This window comes from Alosa pseudoharengus, unplaced genomic scaffold, assembly GCF_046254945.1.
Source record: "Alosa pseudoharengus isolate Yale_2024_CS ecotype anadromous, Long Island Sound unplaced genomic scaffold, YU_APseudo_1.1 YU_APseudo_1.1_scf_17, whole genome shotgun sequence".
Classification (NCBI taxonomy): domain Eukaryota; kingdom Metazoa; phylum Chordata; class Actinopteri; order Clupeiformes; family Clupeidae; genus Alosa; species Alosa pseudoharengus.
In genome coordinates this window covers 16,218,754-16,233,753 of record NW_027468640.1, presented here as the reverse complement: position 1 = coordinate 16,233,753, position 15,000 = coordinate 16,218,754, and the positions used below count along the sequence as shown (strand labels likewise).

The following is a 15,000-nucleotide window of genomic DNA, read 5'->3' as shown; positions in this document are numbered from 1 at the left end:
TGTCACAAGTCTGTACAGATTCCAAAGATCCCCTCGACTTCCTCATATCCTCCTGAGAGGGGCGAAACCGCACCTATCTATTCACAGTTCTCACCAAGGACACATACACCACACATGCAACCTCTCAGTGGATTGTGTCTGAACCACACACACACACACACACACACACAAACACATATGAATATGCTCAAAACCGCCCATTTCAGCCGCCCATAACCACCCCTATTGTTCCACTGTCACAAAAAGCCACATCACACTCTGTCATTGTGTCTGTGGTGTGTGTGGGTGCTATGCATGTTGCTTTAGCACAGTGCAGAATGTGGTTTTTGAATAGGTTTGCATACAATGTATATTCACTAGCTGTGAATGTAAACATATATAAGTGTGGTTTTAACCGTAGAGCTCTGTTTACTCATTACTAAACAAATAGACACTCAAGTACAAAATACTCTCTCTCTCTCTCTTCCTCTCTCTCTCTCCCTCTCTCTGTCTGTCTGTCTGTATCCCTTTATGTCTGTCTAACATATCACTCACAACACACACACACACACACACACACACACACACACACACACACACACACACACACACACATCCCTACATACTCCCCCCTTTATCTTGTTTTCCCCCAAATCCCCGAAAACCCTTCAAATCCAATCTCTCAGCATGTCCTGTTGTGTTGAGACTCTCTGTATCTGATAACATGAGCCAATCAGTCGATCATGAACGACTGAAACACCACAAGCACCATGTCTGGCTCTCTCCATGACCTTACCTGACCTTCTGTGAGCTTTTGTGACCCAATCTGACCTTGTGTGAACCCTCATTGTTTCACTTTTTCCCCCCTCTCTGACAGATAAACCACCCAAGACGCCCAAGGGTCACGCACCCCTCCTGAACAACAGGACCATGTCCACTCCGGTAAGGACCTACCTGTGTCTGTAGATGTGGTAGACTATGTGTGCTGTATCTTGATTGACTGTGTGTGTGTGTGTGTGTGTTTTTTTCAACAAGGTTGTGGTTTATGTGCACACACAAGTACATACCCATACACACATTCAGGTAACTTAATATTTAGACGGTTTACTAGGGCTGTAACGATATACGATTCGAAACCGAAATCGCGACATTCATATCCACGATACTGTGTCGCGGTGTGAAAAGGCAGAATCGCGACACACCCTTTCTAGTGTTTCACGCAGTGCTTTGCAGCTTACGCGGCAAAAGCAACCCACATCTCCCGCTTTACTAATCGGTAGCCTACGTTGTCCAAAAACATAAATAAATAAATAATAATTTCATACCTCTCTTTGCTTTCATTGTAGACTATGTGTGCAACTTTACCAAACAGTAGTAAACCCCCTCTCCTTGCCCCGCTCTCTCCCGCGCTCCCTCCCTCTCACTCTCCCTCCCTCTCCTGCTCAATGAACACGCGCGACTTAAATAAAACATTCACAATCGTGAAAGCAAGGAAGCATAGAAGACGACTAGCTAAATTACTATTAAATCCGCTTAGCATCATTTGCATGCTGCACATATTTGTTTAAAACGCTTGCATTGAAGTTCACTGATCATCTCAATACCAACGTTTCCCAAAAGGGCCTGTCCCAAGGAGAACAAGTATTACCTTGAAACTTAAACAGACATGGGGAAACTGAACAGTCCAATCAGTAGACTATGATCGGCTAAGCTAGCCAACTATGCTACTTTGTTTACAATATTTCCAGGCTTCAACCAGACAGCTAAATTAAAGAGGTAGAGTTGTAATAAAAAAATAGTAGGCCTAGGCTATAGGCTAATCTGCATAAAGTGTGCTGTCATAAATATCAGTCATTCAGAAAAATAGTTTTATATCAGGATATAAAATAATAGATATATTATATTGTAATCCTCTGGTGTTCTAAGGGAGGCTATTAAAAATGTTATTTAAAAAAAAAAAAAGAAAAATCGAGATTCATATCGAACCGTGGGTCAAAAATCGTGATACAAACCGAATCGTGAGGTTGGTGTATCGTTACAGCCCTACGGTTTACCAATAACGGTAAGGAAGGGGATCCAACACACACACACACACACACACACACACACACACACACACACACACACACACACACACACACACATTCTTTATTTAGATTAGAAGATATATTATAGCATAATCCAAATTTGACAGAAAGGTGTACAACAGCAACAGCCCAGTCCATTATGCACATTAGGGGTAAAGGTGGTACCTACGCCTCCACATGTAGAGGCTACCAATTACTACTGATACAGAGCAATGTCTTGTCAGTTTTTTGGCCTTGTTCTTATGTAGTCCACAGATCTGCAGGCCTAGTACACACATCTTGTGCACATGGCCTAAACTACCAAAAATGAGGGCAATGATTTTACAGGGGTAGCCAGTTATTGATAACATTGTACCATGATTGGTATTTCAACAGTTTTGAAGCATAGCAGGTATCCATGTAAGCATCGAAAGAGCAACCAATTTCTATTATTGTAACGGCTTTGGTGTGTTCATTAATTACAACTATGTCTGTGTATTTGGTAAGTTATTTATGGCAGTTTATGGCAGTTTTGTAGCGTACTTTGTGTGGGGGAGAGAACCAGTCTGTCTTGATCTTTTCGTTGTGATTGTCACAGAGCTCCTTCACTGACGCACAATGTACAGTCCTTTGAGGGCAGCGCAGCCATTAAGGATATGGACACATACAGAAGCACACACACACACACACACACAGAGGCACACACACACACACACACACACACACACACACACACTTCTCCTGCCACCACTCCATTAAGCGTGTTACTTGCTGTGACTTGTTTCTCCTGATTTGACCGCATGATATCTGTTAGTCTGCGGATGTTTCTCTCCTAATGGGCTCATCAGTCTTTCAGACATAGGTTGGAGTGTTTGATGTGTATGTGCGTGTGTGTGTTAGGATATACAGATTCAAACAGGGTGCGGGTCTATCGCTCAGACAACAGAAGAGAGACCGCTTTTTCAAAAGAGGATAAACTCATGAAGGAGTCTTATAGGGTTTTTCGCAAATGAAAGGACCCCTTTATTTTACCATCGATCAAACTGTATAATTACAAACCAGTCCTGCACATAGATCCTATAGCTCTGTGGGCTGTTAGTTCACTTGAAAAGATGTAAGGGAATCACACAATGGGTTGTAATGGAATATAGTAGCATGGATTCTATATTCATTATGTGTGAACATAATACTGTTGAATAAAATAACATATGGCCCTCTTCTCAGATGACCAGTTCGGTTCTAGATACTGAAGGGTTGCATATGAGCAAGTGCAAATATACTGTATGCTGAAATATTAGTCAAGTCAAGTTTATTTCATCCATAAGAATGGAAATTACAGTGCTTACGCCCACCGTCATGCTCACATAAAAAGAAAAAAGAAAATAAAAGAAAACAAGATTTATTATTATAGGCTATAGTTTTGTTATTCTCCGTTGGTCAGGTTGAAGGTTTGAAAGGCTTTTCTTAAACATCCTGTTGCCCCTCACTGTGATGGAATGGAAGGGACTTTGTTTAGACTGTTAAGATCTTTGAATTAAAATGAGAGCGGTGAGAAGTAATTAGCTTTCATTCACATACTCTACAACACCTTAACATTCCATGGAAAACGGTTAGTCACCCTCTCCTTGTCATTGCCAGGGTGACGACAGGTCGTCAGGGAAACAGCTCCGGAATGAGGAAAAGAACAACAACAGAGAGCCGTTTACTCCTGACGCCAGCGGCAGGAAAGCCAAGAAGACACAGATAGAGGAAGCTGAAGGTATGGGAGAATATCTCTTTCTCTCTATTTCTCTCTCTCTGTCTCTCCCTCTGTGTCTATGTGAGTGTGTGTGAGTGTGTCGTAAAGCAAAGGCATTAGGTGATGATGATACATGGAGCAACTTTTTGAGCAACCACAAATCATTTTCATGTGGTCTAATTGGATTATCATGGCAATTTGCCTTCTGATGATTAATGTTGCGCAATATCAATGAGAACCTGCCAGAACATTGTCAAGCTCAAAACGTTGCCTTGTGTATCCTCAGCTTCAGACAATCTTCACCTCTGTGGGTCTGTTTGTTAGTGGCCTATGTATAAGGATATGTGTTGGTTATATAATTGGTATTTGTTTGCTTGTGTGTTGTACTGTTGTACTGGTAGGGTATTCAATATAACAGAATGGTTGTATAATTATAATTATTTGTTTTGACTTTGTCTTGATGTTTTTCTTGATTCCTCTCTCTCTCTGTCTCTCCCACTCTCATTCTATGTCTGCTTCTCTCTCTCTCTCTCTCTCTCTTTCTCTCTCTCTCTCCCTTTCTCTCTCTTCTCTCTCTCTCTCTCTGCTGCAGAGTTCTTTGAGCTGTTGAGTAAGGCCCAGAGCAGTCGGGCAGAGGACCAGCGAGGTCTGCTGCGGAAGGAGGACCTGGTGCTGCCCGACTTCCTGCGTCTGGACTGCTCCCCGTCCTCCTCCTCCTCCTCGTCAGTGCCCGCGCCTCCCACTTCGTCCACCCCGTCGTCCAACAAACACGGCCACCCCAACGGGCTCGGCGGCAGCACCACCCAGCGCCAACACCAGCACCAGCAGCACTCGCAGAACCCGGAACATGGTGGAACCAACAGGGGAGCGTCGGTTCTGAGAGCCGGCGCTCCAGGAGACGCGGGGAACGGAGGAGGCGCTGCCGACCGGGATCGAGATCAGCCGCCGTTCCGGGCGCCCCTCTCGCCGATCCTGAGCAGGGGGTCGGGCGGCAGCGGTCGCGCGCTGGAGGAGGAGGACGCCGTCGCCGACCTGACGCTGGTCGGCGAGGGCGACATCAGCAGCCCCAACAGCACCCTGCTGCCCCCTCCTCCTCTGTCCGCGACGCTCTCCCCCAGCTTCCAGGACGTGGGTGGGAACCGGAGCCTCCCTCCGCCCGACTACACCCCACCGCCCCCCTGTCTCCTCCAACGGTCCGCACACGGTGCCGGCAGCAGCGACGAGAGCCCAGGTATTTCGCCCGCGTGACGTCACGTCGCCCCTAGTGTGCTCGCGTGTGTGTGTGCGTGCGCGTGTGTGTGTGTGCTTGCATGGCTCCTGTTGGAGAACACTGACTGACCGACTGACTTGCCCGGCTGTTTGACTGAAAATGCACTTTAGACCCTTCTAGAACTCTTTAGAATGGAAATGAATGGCACACAGAGGGGCGACATTCAGGTTCTTTTATTATTTTTTTATTTGATTATTTTCATATGATGTGTTTGTGTTAAAGCCATTAATTAAAACTAGTTCAGTTGTATATTCTTGTGAATATGTTATTTTATGCTTTCTTAATTTGTCATTAATACTGCATAGTGGTTTTAATCTAAATGCCAACCGAATCGGTGTGTCAGCCTCTAAAGTTACACATGCACTAAACTCCGAACGGAACAGAAGTGGCCCATGTCTGCTTCCCTTGGAACAGTTCCTCCATCTCAGAATAAATTCATTAAAATTAGCAATTAGAATAAAACAGGAATTTCCAATGTGTTGACAGAAAAAATAGGGGTGGGAAAAATAATTGATTCTTAGATGCATCAGGATTCTCTCTAGAACGATTCGATGCTCGATGCAGATAAGTTAATAATCGGAATTTTAAAAGTTCACCTGCTGCAACATTCTGTTCGCCTGCTGCAGAGTGCTACAGAAAACTCTCCTGTCTGCCTGCCGGTTCTCTGCGCACCAAACACATGTGCGAGTTGTTTATATAGGCTACAAAGTTTAAGTGGTGACAAAATAGTTGCAATGGCAAGCAACAAACCGATACGACCTGCACCGGCTACTTTAACAGCTGCCGTATGGCAGCATTTTGGGTTCTATGAGGTCGAGGGGAAACTGGGCCGTTATAACTGACATTCTCAACTACAATTCCGAGTTGTTTGAACTACAGAAATATGTTTAATATAATTAACTTAATGAATAATGCAACAAGGAAGAAGCATGTAAACTGCGTTGTTTCCGGATCTGAATGGATCCGAATGAAGAAACGTAAGCCACTTACAACGTAAAATGTTCTTAGGTCCTATGTCCCTGCAGCAAGAGAGGACATTGAAGGCTGACTATCATCATTTTTGTCATGGCAAGCCTGCTTCATGTGTCTGTTCATCATCAAAGTCCCAGGTTTTTTTGCTGTCATAGGCGATGACACTGCACTTAATGCACTCGAACAAAGCCAACACATAGCCTATGTTGTCACTGCCCACGACTTGTTTAAAATGGTTCCATACCTCTGACTTTCCTCCAAACTTGCTCATAGTTAATTCTCCTGTTTTTAGGGTTTTCTTTACATTTTCAAGCTCCATGTTGCACTTAAGCTACACAATACAGCAAAGCAGGCCCGGTGTGATGCGCACAAGTGGAGGAGACACGTGTTGCATTTTGCAACTTTGTAGCCTAACTTGTGGAACTTTGTACACATTTATTACTTAGGCCTACTTTGATATATATATATAGCTTAGCTTTCTCCCCACCTAATTAGGCTAGTAATGATGAAAAGAAGAAACTCTGAATAGCAAACTCAAAAAAATTGTGTATGCATCGATAATCGGTTTAGAATCGAATCGTTGGCCTCTGAATTGGAATCGAATCGAATCGTGAGGTGCCAAGGGATTCCCACCCCTAAGAAAAAAGCCTGAAACTCAGGAGCTAGTTATGCAGCCCAACGACGACTTCTCCTAGGACCAGTCCTCTAAGTCTAAGCCATACAGGGTATTCTCTTCTTACACTTGTGTAGAGTAGATCTCCTCGACTTTTCTCCTCGTAGAAGAACCAATAGTGCTATTCCATTCATATTGAATTTCCATCATCTCTAGACACACACGCCATAATCAACAATCACATTGGTGCAGGTGAAGTTTAATTCTAATCAACTTGTGTTGTATTGCTAATGGTTGTTTTCATTTGTTTGTAGTGTTGTGTTGTGATTGCCCCTCCTAACTGTCTTTGCTTGGCTTCTTTTAAGCTGAGCAAGTGTACCACTCTCTCTCTCTCTTTCTCTCTCTCTCTCTCTCTCTCTCTTAAATAATCTAATGGATGCAATTCAACAATGCTAAAAGGCCTTTTTATAGCCTTGTTTTTATAATTTGTTGTGTTATTTCCTCAGGAAATAATTAGTTAATGTACAGTTCTGAACAAAAGAAGAGAATGATGTGTTTTGAGAAGAGAAAAAGGATGTGAATTAGTATTTGTATGTTGTTGCTGTTTTTTTTAAAAGTAGATATGGCCTCGTTGTTGAATTGCTAGCCACTCACTCTCCTTGTAGACATTTGTTATTAGAAAACAACATGCCAATTCATTTCTGTATGTCTCTGATTAGCTCTAATAAATGTAGCTGAAATCACACCGTCCATCTGTTCTCATGTTTGTGATTACCAGATCCCGCCATCTTCTCCTATCCTCTCATCACTCCTTTTCCTTTTGCTCGTCATCCTTCCTTCCGCACTCCTCCGCTTCCTTCAATCCATCAAAGTTGTTATTGCTTCCCTTCCCTCCCCTCCCTCTTCATCCTTCTCTCTTTCATCCTCAGTGCAATCCATTTTAATCAGTTTCTCTCGATCACTCACGGCTTAATGTGACTCTTCTTTTTTGTCTCTGTTAAAGGAGAATTCCGGCGATATTTCACATACATCTTTAATTCTCGAGGTCACCGAGCACTGTCGGTACAAAAACACCCGAAAACAATCAATTTTACCTAGCTTGACTTGCTGCACCCAACAGCTGAAGTAGCCAGGCAGCTACCGCTCTACATTGGTGCTCATGAACATGCCCCCAGAGGGTAGTACTGTAGTTTCCTGAAAGCTCTAACTGTTGGCGGCAGCAACTCGAGCTAGGTAAAACTGATTATTTTCTCTTTTTTTTGTTTTTTTTTTGTACCAAACAGTACTTGTGACCTCGAGAAACAGTGATCTATGTTTAAAATTGCCGGAATTCTCCTTTAAAGCAACACCAAAGAACTTTCCCTCTGTCGCACGCACGCTATTTGTTTATCCAGCACAGGCTTTGCAAATAACGATGTCCACAGACAAGGTAGAATATTTTGCATGAGTTATAAAAGTACGATGTATTGCGACATCAGATGCAAGTCAAATTTGTAGTTTCTTATGTCTCGTTCCATTGAACTACAGATCCGCTACCCGATCTGGCAAACTTAAAACTTACATAGTGCGGTTATAGCCGATAGAGGGCCGCGAAGCGAATGCAGAAGTGTCGTTCACCCTGTTACGAGTTGATGAACCACTGAAACGATTTTGGAAACATTATTTTAAGGTATAAAAAACTCTTTGGTGTTGCTTTAAAGGTACTATGAGTAGGATGGTAAACGTTTACAATATAAAAAAAAAACATCTAAAAATAGCAACAGTATGTAAAGAAATAACCATTTTGATGTAATGTCAAAAACACATGTTCTGTGTTGCCCAGATAGACACTAGCATCCAAACCAGCAGCCTTCATACTGTACTCTCTCATCAGAGAAATTGAGAAATGGTGTGTTCAAGACCACTAGAAAATCCTACAGAATCTTACACATTGCACCTTTAAACAATGATGCATGCTTCCCTCATGAACTCCGCACTAATGTCAACAGTAGGCCTTACACCTGTGCCGTCACCCAACCTGACATGGGACCTAAAATCACACTAAGCTAAATCTGTCTCTAAGGTAAACACGGATAGAAATACAAGCTTAGTTGTGATCTCACAACATCACAGTCTTCCTTAGCCTGAGGTAACAAGCAGCAGTTTTGAATGATGTGCACAATGTTTAGTTCAGTTCAGATGGGGATAGTTTGGTGTTGTACTGCTCACATGCCGACATTTCAAGTGTTTTGTAATTGCTAGAAGAAAAGTGTTAAGAGTGAGTGCTGTCATTAGAACATTCTGGTTACATAAGTGACCTTTCAGCATCACAGAGCTTAGGTAGCCTACTTTATTATTATGGTTTATGTTGATTTGCCATTCCATCTCAAGGATTCAAAGTCAGAGAGGGTTGAAGCTAGTAATCAAGGATCTTTGATGCAACTATGTATCCAGTCAAGAAAGAAAATGACAACACTTCAGTATTGCAACATTTCATCATGTTCATCATCATTCATCATCAGAGTCAAAGTCATCATCATCATCTGTAACATTGTCTTACCCACTCTTAGAATATAAGCATGTAACTCTTTAATTTCTTCTTAGAACAAAGTTCTGAAAAATCTGAAAAGTTGAGATGAGGACACCTTGACAAAGCCCTGTCGTGTTCTTTAACCATTCTCCTTCACAGCAAAATGTTAGTGTTATGGAACCTTTCTTAAGGCTGCCATCAAGGGGTTCTCTTCTGAGAAAAGATTATGAAACACTTTATCTAAACCATTGTAACAAACTTGTGAAGAATATTTCAGCGAAAGACTGCATTGGGCAGAAATGACTTACCAGGGACTACTTTGCTATGACCTAAATATGTTCTTTGACATATTTTCTGTCATTGTGTCTTGGGTAATTATTTGCCAGCTTATACCTAAACAAACTGTGATTAACAATGGCTCAAGATTTTCCCAGAATAGAAAGCGCATTGTTGATCGACGCAAACAGCATCCTTGCATTGTGACAAGCCAGTGAGAAACATTTTTACTGTGCCTAGCACAAGACACAACAGGATTGTCTGTCTGTGGATGAGGTCAGGAGTGATTTTGAGAGGATGCTGCCACCTTGTGGACATAAAAATTATGGTGGTTGCGATTAAGACAGATCAGTATATGTGTATAATACATAAATTACATTTAAGCTTTTGAGTAGATGGGATAAGTCTGAATGTATAGAAAATAACAAATGGTCGCACTCCAAAAATCTTTTCTTGCTTTTAATCCATTTTAGCACAGGGTTTAATTGACAAACGTTTCGGCCTGATGACCATTTGTTATTTTCTATGAGTTCCCTGGATTACGCACCCACAAAGAAACGAGAATAATTGGGAGAGCGCGGTGTTGGCTAAGATAAGTCTGAATGTACACATTAAAAATGACTGTGAAGGAGTCATGCATAATTTCCCTATTTTCCCCATAGAGCTGGAAGACAACCTGTTGACTATGTGGCCACTATATGGCCAGGAATCTGCAACCTGTTGTTCAGGTAACTGCCACAGGGTGGCAGTATAGTACAAACAGTTATGAGAAACCACCACCGTGCCAGATAAGACAGCTGTTCTGGGATACATTTTCACATTTTCCTTTGAACAGTCATGGATTGGCAAGAGGATTTCAATTAGGAGTCCCCAGATTCAGAGCTATTCATCTTGTAAGAATGTATTAGGTTTATTTGCAGACACTTCCAAATTCATTCTCCCCCTACATACTGATTCGCTGTTTTGGCCAATCTGGGGTTTAGCCATTTCGTTTTTTTTTTTCCCCAGGCAAAAATTACATCATGTTTTCAGGAATGTCTGTAGTGTTTGTATTGACTGTGTGTGTGTGTGTGTGTGTGTGTGTGTGTGTAAAGACGTTCACAGTCTGGGCCAGGTCAGGCACAGGTCCATGCCAGCAACAGGAGAGTTGAAAGGAGTTGTCATCAGAACACCACCCAACCAAGCCACCCGGTTACATTTCGCCTCCGGATTCAGATACGATATCAAATCTGATGCAATTTACTACATCAAAATGTTTGTGCAAGAAGTGGTGAAAATCTAAACAGACTTTCATCATTACGACAAGAAAAGCAATGGATGGACCAATTGTTTTCTTTCTCTTGACACATTTTTTGCTGTGGTGGAGAAAGAGGATCTCGGCATAAACTGACCCCCTGTGAACTTTTCACATTTGACTGCTCTGTCTGACCACTGCTGTGACCTCCCTAGCCAAGGCTGTGGTCATCCAGTCTTCTTTGTTATCCATGAGTATAATTATCCATAGCAGCCAATTCGCTTACTCAATGACCCACAAGATTTACACTGATAATGAGCCACAGCAAATGGCTTTAAAGGGCAGCTTCTGGTCATCTTACCAGAATTTACCACGTGTGTGTGTGTGTGTGTGTGTGTGTGTGTGTGCACTTATGTGTGTGTGTGTGAAATGAAGATGTCAAAGCTATTCAGATGCAATACACAAGGGTCAGCCTGACTCATCTTTCTCATCTTTGGCAGGTACCAAGGACCGCACCAACTCCACCTGCAATCCCGCCAGCAGCCACCAGGGGGCACCATCCCTAGGGCCCAACACCACCGCCGCCGAGTCCCAGCATGAGTCTCCGTCGTCGGACACAGCCATCGGCCTGGAGGGGGTACACCTGGAGGAGGACCCGGAGCTCAGCCTGAGCTTTGAGGGCTACGCCGCCGAGCTCCGCCAGTGCCAGTGCCGCATGCGGAACGGCAGCACTACCTCGACTGCGATCACTGACCCGGTCCATCTCCTTGGCAATCCCGCGTCCGAGGAGCAGGCAACCGTCAGCGCTGCAGCTGAGGAGGACACCCCTATGGGGGGCACTTATAAAGCCACCTTTGTCTGATGAAGAAATCCGCAAACCAACGACTAGTGTCGGACCAGGGCTATTTGGCCAATATCCAATATCCTTCTTTCATCGATTCAAATTAAACAAGTGAGTTATTTCCAGATTGGACTTTGGTCACAACCAAGGAGAGGAGGAACCATTAGCAGTACAATAGGAAAACAATAGCAAGGTCACTAGTAACCCAGGTCGTTAGTAACCTCATTCAACACTAAAATTGACCCAGGTGGTTAGACCCATGTCCAACCCACCTCAAATGGCGGGATACAAAGCACGCTCAAAAAACTCGACTAACTGTTCCAGAAATCATGCGTTGTTTAACCCTGGTCAACGCATCCAAAAGGTGGGTTGCAAAGCAGGGTCACACAAACTGGTTAACCGTTTGAGAAATCATGCAGTGTTCAACCCCTGGTCAAACCTTAGGTGGGAAGGAGAAAATAGGAGTGGGGGGGAGGTCTTGGTTGGGTGGAGCTCTGATGACAACTCCTTTCAACTCACCACAGCAGCAGGAGAGAACCTGCCAATGGCGTTAAACACACACTGACACACACACACACGCCCTGTGTAAATCTGTGTAAATACTTAATTCTTAGGCAACTGAGGCCAGCTAAACAGAAAGATCTCAAAGGGGGTGTTTGTGACTGAAATGCTGGTTGATTCTCAATGCGGGACCATAATTTATTGATGACTAAGTGAGGTAGAGAGAGAGAGAGAGAGAGAAAGAAAACGCAGAAAACACTCCCAGCCAAATCCTTAAAGTGATTCAACTCACACATGTGGATTAAGACCGAAATGAAATTGCCGGCTGCTATGGATAAACAGTGTCCACACACAAACGCACACACACAGCCAGTGAAGAGCAGCTCCTAATGTGTTTTTATCCAACTATGACTGTGTCGTGATGCCATATGTGTAGGTTGTGTGTAAATGTGTTTACACGCTGAATAGAAGTAAAAAAGTAAAATAAAAAGGTTTCTATGTCTTTCATGTGTGTTTGGATACTGGTGCCGTTTTGTTAGTCAGATGACAGCATGTGTGCACATGTGTGCGTGTGGTTGAGTGAGTATGTGTTTGTGTGAGTGTGTATGTGGTTATGTGTGTGTGTGTGCGTGTGCGTGTGTGTACTACACATGAAAAATCAGTTTTATATGTATTCCCCAATTCCTCAGAACTGTTATTCTCACTCTGTTCTGACTTGTCATTCAATGTTGTGTGTGTGTGTGTTTGTATGTTTCTGTTTGTGTACAGTATGTGATACCTTTAGTCCCAGCCTGATCTCATATGCCGTCACTATTTCAACACATACTCCCACTTGTCTGTCCACCCCCCCACACACACACACATACACACACCACTTCACAGACTCACCTTTCCGTCAAAACTGACTTCTCAGTCAGCAGCCAAGCCATCTTTGGATTACATTTGGCCCATATCTCACAAACATCCGGGCCAGGACCATTTCACAATCAGCACATTTATTCCCTAAGCTCCATGACCACATCTGAGTGGAGGTGCTGTGCCTTGGGACTGCTCTGCTGAAATGCCAGATCCTGGACCCTGGCCTTAACACACACAGTCAAGTGTCAATGCAGAAATGGTTGGAGTGAAATAAGATGACTGTGTTCACTTGAAAAGGGAAAAAAGTCAAAGTCTACTTTAAAGGAAGATCCATAAACTCCTCATTTTTTGCATGCCTATACGTTGTACTTGCTACAATGCGCCAATACTTCACACAGTCCAATGTGTTCAGTACTGAAACCTAGCCATGAATAGGCTATGGAAGGGGCAAAGAGGGGGTTGGTATGATTTTGCATGCCGCCTTTGACCTTTTCTCATGTGGCGACGTCAGCATACTCCAACATCAACTAACCAGATGACCATCTCGACTGACGAAATTATACCCTTTTGTGACGGGGCGAGTAGCCACGGTCACGGCAGCGAGGCGCTGCCTACTATGAGGGACATTTAAATCTGTGCATGCTATGATTTCTGGGTTTTAATGATTATTAAGGCTGTTAAAATACTTTTTGGTTATGCCAAAGTTCAGCAGATGTGCTAAATCTTCGGTAGATGTTGTCTAGATGCGTAGACTTATTTATTGGCTGTATTAGCTTGTTTCTGTGGGTATCCTGAAACAGCCCTGTGCTGCTATGATGCATTGGTTTGATGCAATTACAGGAGTGCAATCAGGCCCTATTTAAACCCATGCCTGTAGGTGCTTGGGGGAGAGAGCTTCGATTTTAATAGGCGTAAGTCTTGAGAGCTCATCTCATGTGTGTAGCCCAAGTGACTAGCTGCGTAGTCCATTGCGCTCATCTTATTATTCGAATACTTTTGTTTTGTATATTGTATTGTTTTGACTATCAAGTATTTTGTTTTTCTTTCTTTATTGAGAAGTATTTTATTTCTCCTTAGAGCTTTATTCACATTTACTGACTTGATCATCGCCTTATATTGGCCTTATTTGGGGAATTAATAAAATCCCATCTTCCACCTTGAATCTCTGAGTGCTGTTCCATCTACCTCACAACTGCCCGACACATCTACCCTTAACACCGTTCAGTATTTCCCATCTTACAACCTCCCATGCATGCAATACAATAGCATCTGCAAGCAGCATTTAAAAATCACTGCTCAGGGTGTTTCTGTTGGGAGTGTTCGGACTTGTTCCTCAAAAGAGGGCGTTGGAGTAATTGTGCACAATATAGCTGTACATTTGTGCGGGCATGACACTTCCAAGACTCAATTCTTTTAAAAAGAAAAAACAAATCTGAATCCTTTGATCCACGCTGAATAGAGGGGAAACTATTTTTCTTTTCTTCCATTCAAGACAGCTCTCACTCAAAAGGTCTTTAATAACGGAACAGCTGACCCAGCTGTCCACCTGCCAATTCTGATTCTTACCTTTACCTGTCCTGCCCGTGAGCTGAGTGCGCGCGCTATGGCGCGCGAACCAAAAGGAAAAACTGAGCTTTTGATCAGCAGCGAGTTTCAAAGGGACCTGTTAAAATATTAACAGATCAGAAAATAAACCCAGCGTGAAGTTTCGATTCAGGGGACACCGTTCTGTTGTAGGCCGCTAGGAATTGGTTACTTATCAGATAGCTCGCTGCAGGTTTTTTTCCGAATTAGGCGTAAAGTCGAGGTACATTTCTGTCCATGTCCACATAGAAGTTAAGTGAGAGTCCTGCCTCGGCTCGTGTTAGGAATGTATGTTCCATGAGAACTGAACTGTGTGTATGTAGGCGTGCGTGTGTGTGTGTGTGTGTGTGTGTGTGTATATGCCTACAGGTGTGACACTAGAAAGGGAGGGAGGGTTCCGTTTGCATTGTTCCGTTTGCACTGTTGTCTCCCACTATGTAATTAGAGTAAGTTAACATTCCCCCCGAAGCGAAATCCATGCGCTACGCAGCGAAATAGGAGTTCTCCACTTTCAAGAGGAAATGTCTGCGGGCCAGCTGCCGCTTATCTAAACAGATTT

At 43.3% G+C, this 15,000-nt stretch overlaps 2 protein-coding genes across 6 annotated transcripts in view; both read left to right on the top strand.

Annotated features, from left to right (window-relative positions):
- The window catches only part of rgs12a (regulator of G protein signaling 12a), a 58,044-nt gene extending 45,596 nt beyond the window's left edge, over nt 1-12,448 (top strand). For all 4 annotated transcript variants that reach the window (XM_076288695.1, XM_076288694.1, XM_076288697.1 and 1 more), the window contains 4 exons: nt 857-921; nt 3,684-3,804; nt 4,376-5,014; nt 11,158-12,448. In XM_076288695.1, coding sequence (XP_076144810.1) covers nt 857-921; nt 3,684-3,804; nt 4,376-5,014; nt 11,158-11,519 — 1,187 coding nt within the window. In that variant the 3' untranslated portion in view covers nt 11,520-12,448. The remainder of the gene's footprint in view (nt 1-856; nt 922-3,683; nt 3,805-4,375; nt 5,015-11,157) is intronic.
- Nucleotides 12,449-14,819: 2,371 nt separating this feature from the next.
- Nucleotides 14,820-15,000, top strand: part of hgfac (HGF activator) — a 23,641-nt gene continuing 23,460 nt past the window's right edge. For both annotated transcript variants that reach the window (XM_076289671.1, XM_076289670.1), the window contains exon 1: nt 14,820-15,000. This exon is cut by the window's right edge and continues 317 nt beyond it. The gene's annotated coding sequence lies outside the window, so the exon portion shown is untranslated.